The sequence below is a fragment of the Salvelinus alpinus genome, chromosome 21, assembly GCF_045679555.1.
Source record: "Salvelinus alpinus chromosome 21, SLU_Salpinus.1, whole genome shotgun sequence".
Lineage (NCBI taxonomy): Eukaryota > Metazoa > Chordata > Actinopteri > Salmoniformes > Salmonidae > Salvelinus > Salvelinus alpinus.
The window spans coordinates 1,521,144-1,533,879 of NC_092106.1; the positions used below are offsets into that span (position 1 = coordinate 1,521,144).

The window sequence follows — 12,736 nt, forward strand, 5'->3', positions numbered from 1 at the left end:
TTACAGAAAATCAGAGAAATTATGCTACCCTCTGTCTATTGGCTACTTAGCTTTTTCAAGCCAGTCTCAAAATACAACACTGCCTCTTCAGACCAAAAAAAGCTCTTTCCCCGACTCGCTTTCAAAGGTGTCTAGAAATGTACACGTTTTGTGTTCTTGTCGGAAGCAATCACTCCTCTATTGCTGACTATACACTTATCTATAACTGGGCTAATAGCGCAGTAACTAGCAAAGGATATGAACAAATGTAATGGTAGGAGGTAATGGTAGGAGGACTCACTGTAGCTGACCGGGTGGTGACATGACTACTGTAGTTAAAATAAGAGAAATGAGACTCAGATCACACAAAGTTTTTTTCACAATTAAATCTCAACAAGATACATTTGCTCATCCTATGGCCATAATATTGGGTCAAATAACATCAAATCAAATGTTATCGGTCACACACAGTACACGTGTTTAGCAGATGTTATAGCGGGTGTAGCGAAATGCTAGAGTTTCTAGCTCCGACAGCGAGGTAATATCTAACAATTTCACAACAACACACACAAATCAAAAGTAAAGGAATGGAATTAGGAATATATAAACATTGGGCGAGCAATGTCAGAGCGGCATAGACAGAGTTGAAGTCGGAAGTTTACATACACCTTAGCCAAATACATTTAAACTCAGTTTTCACAATTCCTGATATTTAATCCTAGTACAAATTCCCTGTCTTAGGTCAGTTAGGATCACCACTTTATTTTAAGAACGTGAAATGTCAGAATAATAGTAGAGAGAATGATTTGTTTCAGCTTTTATTTCTTTCATCACATTCCCAGTGGGTCAGAAGTTTACATACACTCAATTAGTATTTGGTAGCATTACCTTTAAATTGTTTAACTTGGGTCTGTAAGGACTGGGTGTCGGAGTGCGAAGTCAGGCGCAGAAAAAACAGAGGATTCAATAACAATGTTCCTTTTAATGAAACACGGCACTTCGGCCACCCCACTAATACACTGGGTGCTCTACGTAAACTGCCCCAGACACGGGGAACGAAAAACAGTCCAGTAAACAAACTCGAACATACATAAACACGTAGTCCGAACAAACACCAAGCTTACACACTAACAATCCCGCACAAAGAAACGGGCGGGCCGGCTGACTGATAAAGCCCAACTAATTAAGCACAAACACAAAACAGGTGTAACCAATAAACACATAAGGAGGGGGAGAAAAGGATCAGTGGCAGCTAATAGGCCGGTGACGACGACCGCCGAGCGCCACCCGAACGGGAAGGAGAGCCTGCCTCGGTCGGAGTCGTGACAGGGTCAAACGTTTAGGGCAGCCTTCCACATGCTTCCCACAATAAGTTGGGTGAATTTTGGTCCATTCCCTCCTGACAGAGCTGTTGTAACTGAGTCAGGTTTGTAGGCCTCCTTGCTCGCACATGCTTTTTCAGTTCTGCTCACAAATTTTCTATGGGATTGAGGTCAGGGCTTTGTGATGGCCACTCCAATACCTTGACTTTGTTGTCCTTAAGCCATTTTGCCACAACTTTGGAAGTATGCTTGGGGTCATTGTCCATTTGGAAGACCCATTTGCGACCACGTTTTAACTTCCAGACTGATGTCTTGAGATGTTGCTTCAATATATCCACATAGTTTTCCTTTCCTCATGATGCCATCTATTTTGTGAAGTGCACCAGTCCCTCCTGCAGCAAAGCACTCCCACAACATGATGTTGCCACCCTGTCCTTCACGTTTGGGAGAGTGTTCTTCAGCTTGCAAGCCTCCCCCGTTTTCCTCCAAACATAACAATGGTCATTATAGCCAAACAGTTCTATTTTTGTTTCATCAGACCAGAGGACATTTCTCCAAAAAGTACGATATTTGTCCCCATTTGCAGTTGCAAACCGTAGTCTGGCGGTTTTGGAGCAGTGGCTTCTTCCTTGCTGAGCGGCTAGGTTATGTCGATATGGGACTCGTTTTACTGTGGATATAGATACTTTTGTACCTGTTTCTGCTAGCATCTTCACAAGGTCCTTTGCTGTTGTTCTGGGATTGATTTGCACTTTTTGCACCAAAGTACGTTCATCTCTAGGATACAGAGCGCGTCTCCTTCCTGAGCGGTATGACGGCTGTGTGGTCCCATGGTGTTTATACTTCTATACTATTGTTTGTACAGATGAACGTGGTACCTTCAGGCGTTTGGAAATTGCTCCCAAGGATGAACCAGACTTGTGGAGGTCTACAATTTATTTTCTGAGGTCTTGGCTGATTTCTTTTGATTTTCCCATGATGTCAAGCAAAGAGGCACTGAGTTCTAAGGTAGGCCTTGACATACATCCACAGGTACACCTCCAATTGACTCAAATTATGTCAATTAGCCTATCAGAAGCTTATAAAGCCATGCCATAATTTTCTGGAATGTTCCAAGCTGTTTAAAGGCACAGTCAACTTAGTGTATGTAAACTTCTGACCCACTGGAATTGTGATACAGTGAATTATAAGTGAAATAATCTGTCTGCAAACAATTGTTGGAAAAATTACTTGTCATGCACAAAGTAAATGTCCTAATCGACTTGCAAAAACTATAGTTTGTTAACAATAAATTTGTGGAGTGGTTGAAAAACGAGTTTTAATGACTCCAACCTAAGTGTATGTAAACTTCCGACTTCAACTGTAGATACAGTAGAATAGGATAGAATACAGTATATACATGAGATGAGTATTGCAAAATATGTATTCTTTTTTTTAAAAGTGTCTAGTGTTCCATTATTAAAGTGACCAGTGATTCCAAGTATATGTATATAGGGCAGCAGCCTCTAATGTGTTAGTGATGGCTATTTAACAGAATTTAACAGTCTGTTAAATAGACATCAACATTAAAATAGGGAGCTGCCCCTTTTAAGGCCATTTTCTTCTCTTAATCATATGACAATCAACTTTTACCAGTTGAATGTTGACAGAAATAAAATAAGTGTCTGGTTAAAAGTAGTGCACTATGTAGTGAACAGCCATTTGGAATGATGACAGAGTGGTGAATGAGCTTTCCATGCCAGCGCTACGCCAAGGCCAACCAAGGTTTTTGATTTCCGATTTAGCGTGCCGTTGAATAATGATAAGTAGGGTGATTACACAGCCCCGGCTCTGTTGGATTGTGCGTGAAAGAAAGAGTGTTGGCTTTGTCTGTTCCAGATACACTGATTTACTGCATATTACAGCACAAGCATTCCATTACACACCATTCCCTTCCCCTGACCCTTTCCCATTGGAGAATTGATAGGTGAAATTGTCATAATTAAGATAAAATCAGAAGAGAGCAAGGTTGATAGCTAACAACCCTATTCAGAGTTTACTTGAACTCTTCTATAAAACTCAAGTCAATAACGGTAATTTACTCGCAGAGAAGTGGTACTGGTTGAATCGGAGGTTTCCATATTCATTCCAAAACCATCCTAAAAGTTGGGCATTTCCACCTGATAAGACTAAATCGTATCGAAATCTTACAGTATTTTAAGACTATTAGTATTTAAGACTGAATCTATCAAATCACACAACATCTGATCGAGCCAGCATATTCAAATTCCTGCTACTGTGGGCATATTCGACATTATTAACAGGTCTACCTGAAGTCATGCTGACATTGTTACTATCTCTTATACTTCAATAGATGCAGTCTGTCACAATAGTCCTGAATGAAAATGACCCAGGTCGCAATCATGAAAAACGGCTTTCGTCGTTTGACATTGAGAACCGTGGAAAAGATGAGAGCTGGCATTTTAGTAAATTCGCAGATTGCGCATCTGTCACAGACAAGACACCCAATTAACAACCTCATGAAAAAGCAGTGGCAAAACAGAGGCACAAAATGTTCCCAGAGCGCTTTGTTGCATCCCAAATGTTATGAGAGCAGGATCAGACAGGAAGCCAAATTATGCTTGATTAAATAATAACAACAAAATATAACGTGTAGTGCAATTGGTAGACTGGTATAACATGCCTTGTTGTACCTGTAGCATCAGACTTGCCATCTGCCAGAGTTTGTCAGACTGAATCAAATCAGGAAATAATTCAGTCCTTATCTATTCAATTCACTTGGGCATATAGCTGAATCTACACATCTGCTAGCATGCGACATAATGTCATCTCGAAATAAGAGAACTAAAAACATCCGACAAACTTAGATTTTTATGAAGTGAATTATCTTAGATCTTAGCTTCATACACATTATTTAGCGATCTTTATCTTTGAACAAAATCAACTCTGAACTGTTCAACTGTACTTTTGAAATTGCATCAAATTGTCCCAATTGCAACATGTCCTGACTAGAGTGGATATGTGGATGGGAGCAGGGCCTGTATTCACATTGCATCTCAGATTAAGTGTGCTGATCTAGGACCAGGTCCTCCCTGTCCATGTAATCTTAATAATTATTCATATCTAAATTAGGCAAAAGTGATCCTAGATTAGCACTCCAACTCTGAGACATTTTATGGATACAGGCCCTGGACTAACTCACCTCTCTCTGTGTTGGGGACTCCTAGGTCGATGGTAGGTATGGAGGGGTCAGTGTGGTCACTGTAATACTCCAACAGAGATGCCTCTCTCTCCCACGTCTTCTTCACCACTGGGACTGGGGCAGGACAAAAGAACGACAGGTAAAACAATACAGCTCAACACTTCCACACTACCATAGTAAGAAGAATCAGGCTTCTGTATACAGAAAACTTGCAGCATTATTCATTATGAATGTTAAAAACATATAACTTGTCTTTCACAGAACTTTTTGAAATAAACATGATTTAATTATTATAATCAGAACAATTAGCTGTGACCGACATGTCAGCCGGAGCTGATGTCGAATTTTCCGGGTGCTTCCGAAATTCAAACAGCCAAGTTAAAGCAAGTTGGTGACTGACATCTTGTGCTGAGAGTTAAACCAGACCTGACAGAGTCAGCACTTTACCAGGCACACATCTCAAAAGGCAAGAAATACACTCTTTTAGAAGAATAGAGAAAATGTCGACATGAATATTTTACGAACATTATGGACCCTGTCTGAGTTTCACCACCCCAGAGCTTCAGAGGAGCTTCAAAGATCTGACTCACCCCTCTCAGTGTGAAACTTCTTACAAGTTTTCACAGCGACAAAGATGTCTTCCTTCTTTACAGGCTCCCCCTGTAAAAAAAACAGGAAAACGTTTTTCCTGGTCAGGTCACGTGGTCAGGAAAAACACTGCACCCTATTGAAGGAACATACATCCTAGGAGAGGAGCTGTTATCATTGTTGAAGCACTATTGAGATGGTGAATTTTTCAAATTCCCTGCCCCGTGTTGAATTGTACTCGTGAATATTGCAATATCTCCTCAAGATGACACAGGTTATTAGGTTATTAGTTGAGTGAAATGTGAATTGGCCGTCTTTATTTAAGTGCTCAGACCTCCTGCCTGTCTATCTGTGGCTCTCAGGCTGATGAGGCCTCTCTGTGAGGCTCAAGGCCTTCTGCTTTATGGCTGCATCTCAAACGGCACACTATTCCCCATGTAGTGCACTACTTTTGACCAGGGCCAGTAGGGAACAGGGTGGAATTTGGGACACACCCAATGTGTTATCACCATCTTCTCGGCATATTAGAGCTCTGGCAACAACCAGGTTAGTGGGAAGATGAAGTGGAGAAAGGGTAGGAGGGAGGAAGGGTAGGAGGGAGGAAAGATAGAAGAGAGAATAAAAGGAACAAGCCAGAAATGAGAGGGGGAGAAAGGGTAGGAGGGAGTTATGAAATTATGAAAATGTATGCACTCGCTCTGGATAAGAGCATCTGCTAAATGACAAAAAATGTAATTAAAACATAATTAAATATTTTTTTTTAATTTAAATTAAAATGAGGGAGTAGGAGTAGGAGGGAGGAAGGATAGAAGACTAACTGGAGAGAGAGAGCCAAGATAGCCCTGGATCTCTCTCCCTAAGGGGAATGAGAGAGAAGGAGAAAGCGTATGTGATTAACATTTTATGTTCGTGCTTTTCTAATAACCAATTTCTGTGTTCATGCTAGTGACTGATGAATGAATCCTCACTATCAGTGTTTGCAATTTAGCAGTACGCCTAGACCATTGTTTTGAGAATGAAAGATATCAGTTTCAAGGTCCCAGCTTAGAGAAGAAGCCTCATCAGGTATTGGTCTGTCACATGCATGAACCAGTATTGGTTGGTCACATGAATGAAGCAAACGTTAATGATTAATTAATTATGAATAACGAATAAGCTAAATCATGCAAATATAACTTGTCTGCAGTATATAAGAAATCTAACGGGACTGCCCCAGAAGAGCTCCTGACAGATGTGTACTATGGTGCATCAAGTTTGTTGGAACCTCTCCAGTTACCTGTTGTGGCAGACCAGGGGATTGGGTCAAGACGTTTACACAGATCAGACACAGACAGAGTATGATTAGCTTGGTATCAAGGGTGTTTATTTAATAATAAATCAAAAGAAAAGGATAGGTCTCCCCCATGAGACCCTCTCCGGGATACCGTCTTCTGGGCTCCGGGTCTTGCTGTATCCTGTTGGGCACACAAACTCAAACTCCCTCGTCTTAGCTCGGGCACCGTCTCCAACTACATGGAAGTCACCTTACTTCCCCCAGTCCTCCCCTGTGTGCTGCCCTTCTAGCAGCTTTATGGGGCTTGTACAGCTGGTGAGCAATCAGCCCTTGATTACTCACCAACTCCCCAATCAGCCCCAATTAGTCCTGGGCGGAGAGCTCGTCGAGACCTGGCACGTCCAGCAGATGGAATCATCGCCTCGTGATGTATACTCCGTCTGTCACCAGGCCTCGACGAGTCTCCCCCTGGTGGCTGACCAGCTGTACGCCACACGGCTCTGTGTGGGCGGGGACTGTCGTTAGTGCGACGTACGTCTCCCTTCTCGATAGGGCATCCACGTTTCCATGCTTAGCCCCTGACCTGTGCACAACAGAAAAAGAGAAGCGTTGAAGGGACAAGAACCACATGGTAACCCGATCGTTTGTGTCCTTTCCCCTGGCCATCCAGACCAGGGGAGCATGGTCCGTGACCAGGGTGAAGTGGGTACCCAACAGGTAATACTTGAGAGTGTTTAGAGCCCACTTCACCGCTAGACACTCTTTCTCCACAACGGAGTACTTTTTCTCTCTAGGAACCAGCTTTCTGCTGATGTACATGATGGGGTGCTCCTCCCCATCGTGTATCTGGGACAGAACGGCGCCTAGTCCCGTATCACACGCATCCATCTGGACCACCATCGGCACCTGGAAATCGGGCGTTACGAGAATCGGATGGGAGCACAGCGCTTCCTTCAGACGGCTGAACGCCGCTTCTGTCTCGTTCGTCCATTTCACTGATTTCGGGAGGCAGGCCCTGGTTAGATCGGTGAGGGGGGAAGCTATAGCCGCAAAGTTGAAGATAAATCGGCTATAGTATCCTGCCAGTCCCAGGAAGGACTTGACCTGTGTTTTGGTGCGTGGAACGGGCCAGTCACGCACCGCTTGAACCTTCCTCTCCTGGGGCTTGACGTTCCCCCGTCCGATCAAATACCCCAGGTACTCCACCTCCTCGAAACCTAGTTTGCACTTCTTGGGGTTTGCGGTCAACCCGGCTTGTCTGAGCGCGTCCAGTACCGGAGGTGCATCAAGTGCTCTTTCCAACCTTGGGTTTGGATGATGATGTCATCCAAATAGGCCGCTGCGTACAACTGGGGTGGTCGAAGTACTTTGTTCATCACCCGTTGAAATGTGGGTGGGGCTCCATGGAGACCGAACGGGAGCACCTGGTACTGATACAAACCGTCTGGTGTCCGTCTTCTCCCTGGAGGAGGCTGCCAACGGTACCTGCCAATATCCTTTGGTCAGGTTCAAGGGAGCTGATGTACCGGGCCTTTCCCAATCGGTCGATGAGCTCATCCACCCTCGGCATGGGATATGTGTCGAACAAGCTGATGTCGTTCAGCCCCCGGAAATCGTTACAGAAGCGGAGGCTACCGTCCGGTTTGGGCACCAACACAATTGGGCTGCACCATGCACTGTGGGACTCTTCAATGACCCCCATCCTCAGCATAGCCTCCGCTTCTTGTTTCACGGCCTTCCTTCGGGCCTCCGGAATCCGATATGGCCTCTTTCTTACCGTTTCGCCCGGGCCGGGTACGGATTCCGCACCGGGCCGGGTACGGCCGTGTTCCGATCGACAAGCCTCCTGAGCTCTTGCTTCTGGGCCGGGTCGAGGTCCTCATTGCTCAGTACCGTTGGCGTCCTGGGTCTCGACCATAACACGGCCAAGGCTGTCCTCTCGTGCCACTTCTTCAACAGGTTCACGTGGTAAATCTGTTGAGGTTTCCGTCTCCCCGGTTGCCGTACGCGGTAATTGACAGGTCCCATTTCTCGACCACCTTGTATGGTCCGTGCCATGTTGCCAGGAACTTACTTTCGGCCGTGGGGATTTAAGACCAGCACCCTGTCTCCCACCTGGAATTCTCGGGGCTGGGCTCCCCGATTGTAGACCTGGGCTGGGGGCGTTGGGCCTTCTCCATATGTTCCCTCACGATGGGCCATATGGCTGTCATCCGCTCCCTCATCGTCTTCACGTGCTCTACCATGCTGCGTAATGGGGTCGGTTGGGCTTCCCACAACTTCTTTGCGAGGTCCATAGAACAATCAGCCCTTGATTACTCACCAACTCCTCAATCAGCCCCAATTAGTCCTGGGCGGAGAGCCCGTCGAGACCTGGCATGTCCAGCAGATGGAGGCATCGCCTCATGATGTATACTCCGTCTCACCAGGCCTCGACGAGTCTCCCCCTGGTGGCTGACCAGCTGTGCGCCACACTGTTAATAAACAATGACTCATTGAAGATTGACTTTGAACGTCCCTGTGTAGAATTTCCCAAAAATTTTGGCGTCAAGAACAGGATGATTGATTCTGCCTGCAGAGCTTTCCAGTGGAGGTCTGTGAGGAAAACCGGTGGCGCAATTTATGAAGCGTGAGGGAAATTCCCGTCTGACCAAAAGAGGACGAGACCCGCCCAGACCAGACCCTTACTGTGAGCTGCCCAGGAGGAGACACATTATCCGCGAACAATTGAGGGACTGTCTTTGAGTCAATTTAAATGAATTTGTGTAAAAAAAAAGATATATAATAAAACCAATAAAATGATGGCGAATAATGCAAAATAAGGTACCCATAGTCTTATAGAGAGAAAGGCTATTCACTAGTCTTATGAGAAGACTAGAGCAAGGGCGTAACGGTACCATGGCAGCTGTCTGTAGGCATTTATAGGAGAAGTGTCTAAGTGGTCTGCAGCCACTTCTAATAGTTTGTGAAAGATACATATGGTGCAAATGGGTAATAAGGGAGATTACCGAGTGTGTTTGGGAGTAAATGTGGATGTGAAAGTTGTGTGAGAGTGGAAAGCACATGTTAAGCTGATTGAAATGTGGATAAGCTGATTGATTGAAATTTGGATAATAAGTGGCTTGAAAATTGGATAATTAAAGGAATGAAATTTAGCTATTAAGTACTGAGTAAATGAGAGCTGTGTGAAATAAGTTTTTCGATCTATAACGCTAACTATGGTTATCTAGGGATTCCGTCCACCACCACCCATCGTAGTCTGGGACTACTAGCACGAGTGTCATTGAGCACGGGGTGTTTTATATGTATAGGAAGAAGCAGAAAGAGAATCATTGAAGATACATATGAGGCATAGGATGTAATGACAGAAATGTCTACGTGGTCTGAACCACTGATAATGGCGTTATTATTATTGTAGGAATTTAGGAATCGTTAAAGATGCACATGTGGGGGTGTGGATGTAAATACCTAAGTCCACCACTGCCCATCGGCTCTCTCAATCAATCAACCACATTTATTCATAAAGCCCTTTTTACATCAGCAGATGTCACAAAGTGCTATAGAGAAATCCAGCCTAAAACCCAAAACAGCAAGCAATGCAGATGTAGAAGCACAGTGGCTAGAAAAAACTCCCTAGAAAGGCAGGAACCTAGAGAGGAACCAGGCTCTGAGGGGTGGCCAGTCCTCTTCTGGCTGTGCCGGGTGGAGATTTTAAGAGTACATAGCCATTAAGGCCAGATATTTCTACTTGATGTTCAAATGTTCATAGATGACCAGCAGGATAATAATCACAGTGGTTGTAGAGGGTGCAACAGGTCAGTGCCTCAGTAGTAAATGTCAGTTGATTTTTCATAGCCGAGCATTCAGAGGTCGAGAAAGCTGGTGCGGTAGAGAGAGAGTCAAAAACACCAGGTCCTGGATAGGTAGCACATCCTGTAAACAGGTCAGGGTTCCCTAGTCACAAGCAGAACAGTTGAAACTGGAGCAGCAGCACGACCAGGTGGACTGGGGACAGCCAGGAGTCATCAGGCCAGGTAGTCCTGAGGCATGATCCTAGGGTTCAGGTCCTCTGGGAAGGGAGGGGGAGAAGGAGAATTAGAAGGAGCATACGTAAATTCACACAGGACACCAGATAAGTCAGGAGAATTTCACCAGATATAACAGACTGACCCTCGCCCCCCGACACATAGACTATTGCAGCATAGATACTGGAGACTGGGGTGGGTCAGGGGACACTGTGGCCCCGTCCGATGATACCCCCAGACAGGGCCAACCAGGCAGGATATAACCCCACCCGCTTTGCCAAAGCACAGCCCCCACACCACTAGAGTGATACCAACAGATTACCAATTTACTACCATGAGTAGGCTGAGTATAGCCCACGAAGATCTACTCCACCGCACGAGCCCGAGGGGGCGCAAAACCGGAGAGGAAGTTCACGTCTGTGACTCAACCCTCTCTTAGGGATGGCATGGAAGGTCACGAGTAAGCCAGTGACTCAGCCCCCGTAATAGGGTCAGAGGCAGAGAATCCCAGTGGAGAGAGGGGAGCCGGCGAGGCAGAGACAGCAAGGATAGTTCGTCTCTCCAGTGGCTTTCCGTTCACCTTCGCACTCCTGGGCCACACTACACTCAATCATAGGACCTACTGAAGAGATGAGTCTTCAGTAAAGACTTAAAGGTTGAGACCGAGTCCGCGTCTCTCACATGGACAGGCAGATCATTCCATAAAAATGGAGCTCTATAGGAGAAAGCCCTGGATCCAGCTGTTTGCTTAGAAATTCTAGGGACAATAAGGAGGCCTGCATCTTGTGACCATAGCAAACGGATAGGTGGGAGCAAGCCCATGTAATGCTTTGTAGGTTAGCAGTAAAACCTTGAAATCAGCCCTAGCTTTAAGAGGCTCTAGCACTGGAGTAATATGATAACATTTGTGGGTTCTAGTCAGGATTCTAGCAGCTGGGTTTAGCACTAACTGAAGTGTATTTAGTGCTTTATCCAGGTAGCCGGAGAGTAGAGAATTGCAGTAGTCTAATCTAGAAGTGACAAAAACATGGATTAGATTTTCTGCATAATTTTGGGACAAAAAGTTTTAGATTTTTGCAATGTTACAAGGATGGAAAAGATCTGTCCTTGACATAGTCTTGATATGTTCGTCAAAAGAGAGATCAGGGTCCAGAGTAACAGGTAGAGGATAACATTTCTCAGTATCTCAATCGAGGGTAACATGTCTCAGAGGGTAACATGACTCATTAGAGATAATGAGGATAACATGACTCATCAGTGGAGTTTGATGGTATAACGTTATTATGTATGCGGAGATATGAAAGGAGAAAGTACTATTCCAGAATATGCTGTTACTAGAGAGCACTAGTGTTAAGGAAGTATAATGGGTTACTAGAGATAAAGTAACATACAGTTGAAGTCGGAAGTTTACATACACTTAGGTTGGAGTCATTAAAAGTCGTTTTTCAACCACTCCACAAATGTCTTGTTGAAAAAACTTCTCAAGGATCGGTGTCCCGCTAGCGGGGCAACTTCCGGTGAAACTGGAGGGTGCACAATTCAAATAAATAATCATAAATATTATGGATTTTAAACATTTAGGTACATATAAGTGTCTTATATTGGCTGAAAGCTTAAATTCTTGTTAATCTAACTGCAGTGTCCGATTTACAGTAGCTATTAGAGTGAAAACATGCCATTTGATTGTTTGATGATGGCGCACCACATCAAAATATTTTTCCACCGGCACAGGTTTCATACATTCACATTAAATATTAAATATTCACTTACTTTTTGAAAATCTTCCTCTGATTTGTCATCCAAAGGGTCCCAGCTATTACATGTAGTGTCGTTTTGTTAGATAAAATCCTTCTTTATATCCCAAAAAGTCTGTTTAGTTGGCGCCATCGATTTGAGTAATCCACTCGTTCAACATGCAGAGAAAGGAATCTGAAAATCTTCCCCTAAACTTTGTTTCAACAAGTCAAAACACATTTAAATTTACTCCCCAGATACCCTAAAATGTAATCAAACCATAATATTTATTTCGGAAAGAAGTATGTTCAATAGGAAACCGATTTTAGCAGATGCGTAATGTTTTCACGGCGCGCGCAAACACAAATTTCCAAGACTGTGTCCTTCTACTAAAACTGTTATTTCTTATTCGTTTTTGAAGTTACAAGCCTGAACATAGACTGCTGACACCCCGTTGAAGCCATAGGAATTGCATCCAGGGAGCTAATTTTCAGTATGACCTTTCTCTTGCATTTCTAAGAGGATGGTCTCTACAAAAAAATATATATAATTCCGGTTGGTTTTTCTTTGGAGTTTCTCATACCATATCTATTGTGTTATATTCTCCTACATT

The 12,736-nt window shown here is 44.2% G+C and overlaps 1 protein-coding gene across 3 annotated transcripts in view; it reads right to left on the reverse strand.

Annotated features, from left to right (window-relative positions):
- The window catches only part of LOC139547567 (beta-1,3-glucosyltransferase-like), a 172,059-nt gene that overhangs the window by 36,364 nt on the left and 122,959 nt on the right, over nt 1–12,736 (reverse strand). For all 3 annotated transcript variants that reach the window (XM_071356471.1, XM_071356469.1, XM_071356470.1), the window contains 2 exons: nt 5,094–5,163; nt 4,504–4,617 (listed from right to left, as the gene is read on the reverse strand). In XM_071356471.1, coding sequence (XP_071212572.1) covers nt 4,504–4,617; nt 5,094–5,163 — 184 coding nt within the window. The remainder of the gene's footprint in view (nt 1–4,503; nt 4,618–5,093; nt 5,164–12,736) is intronic.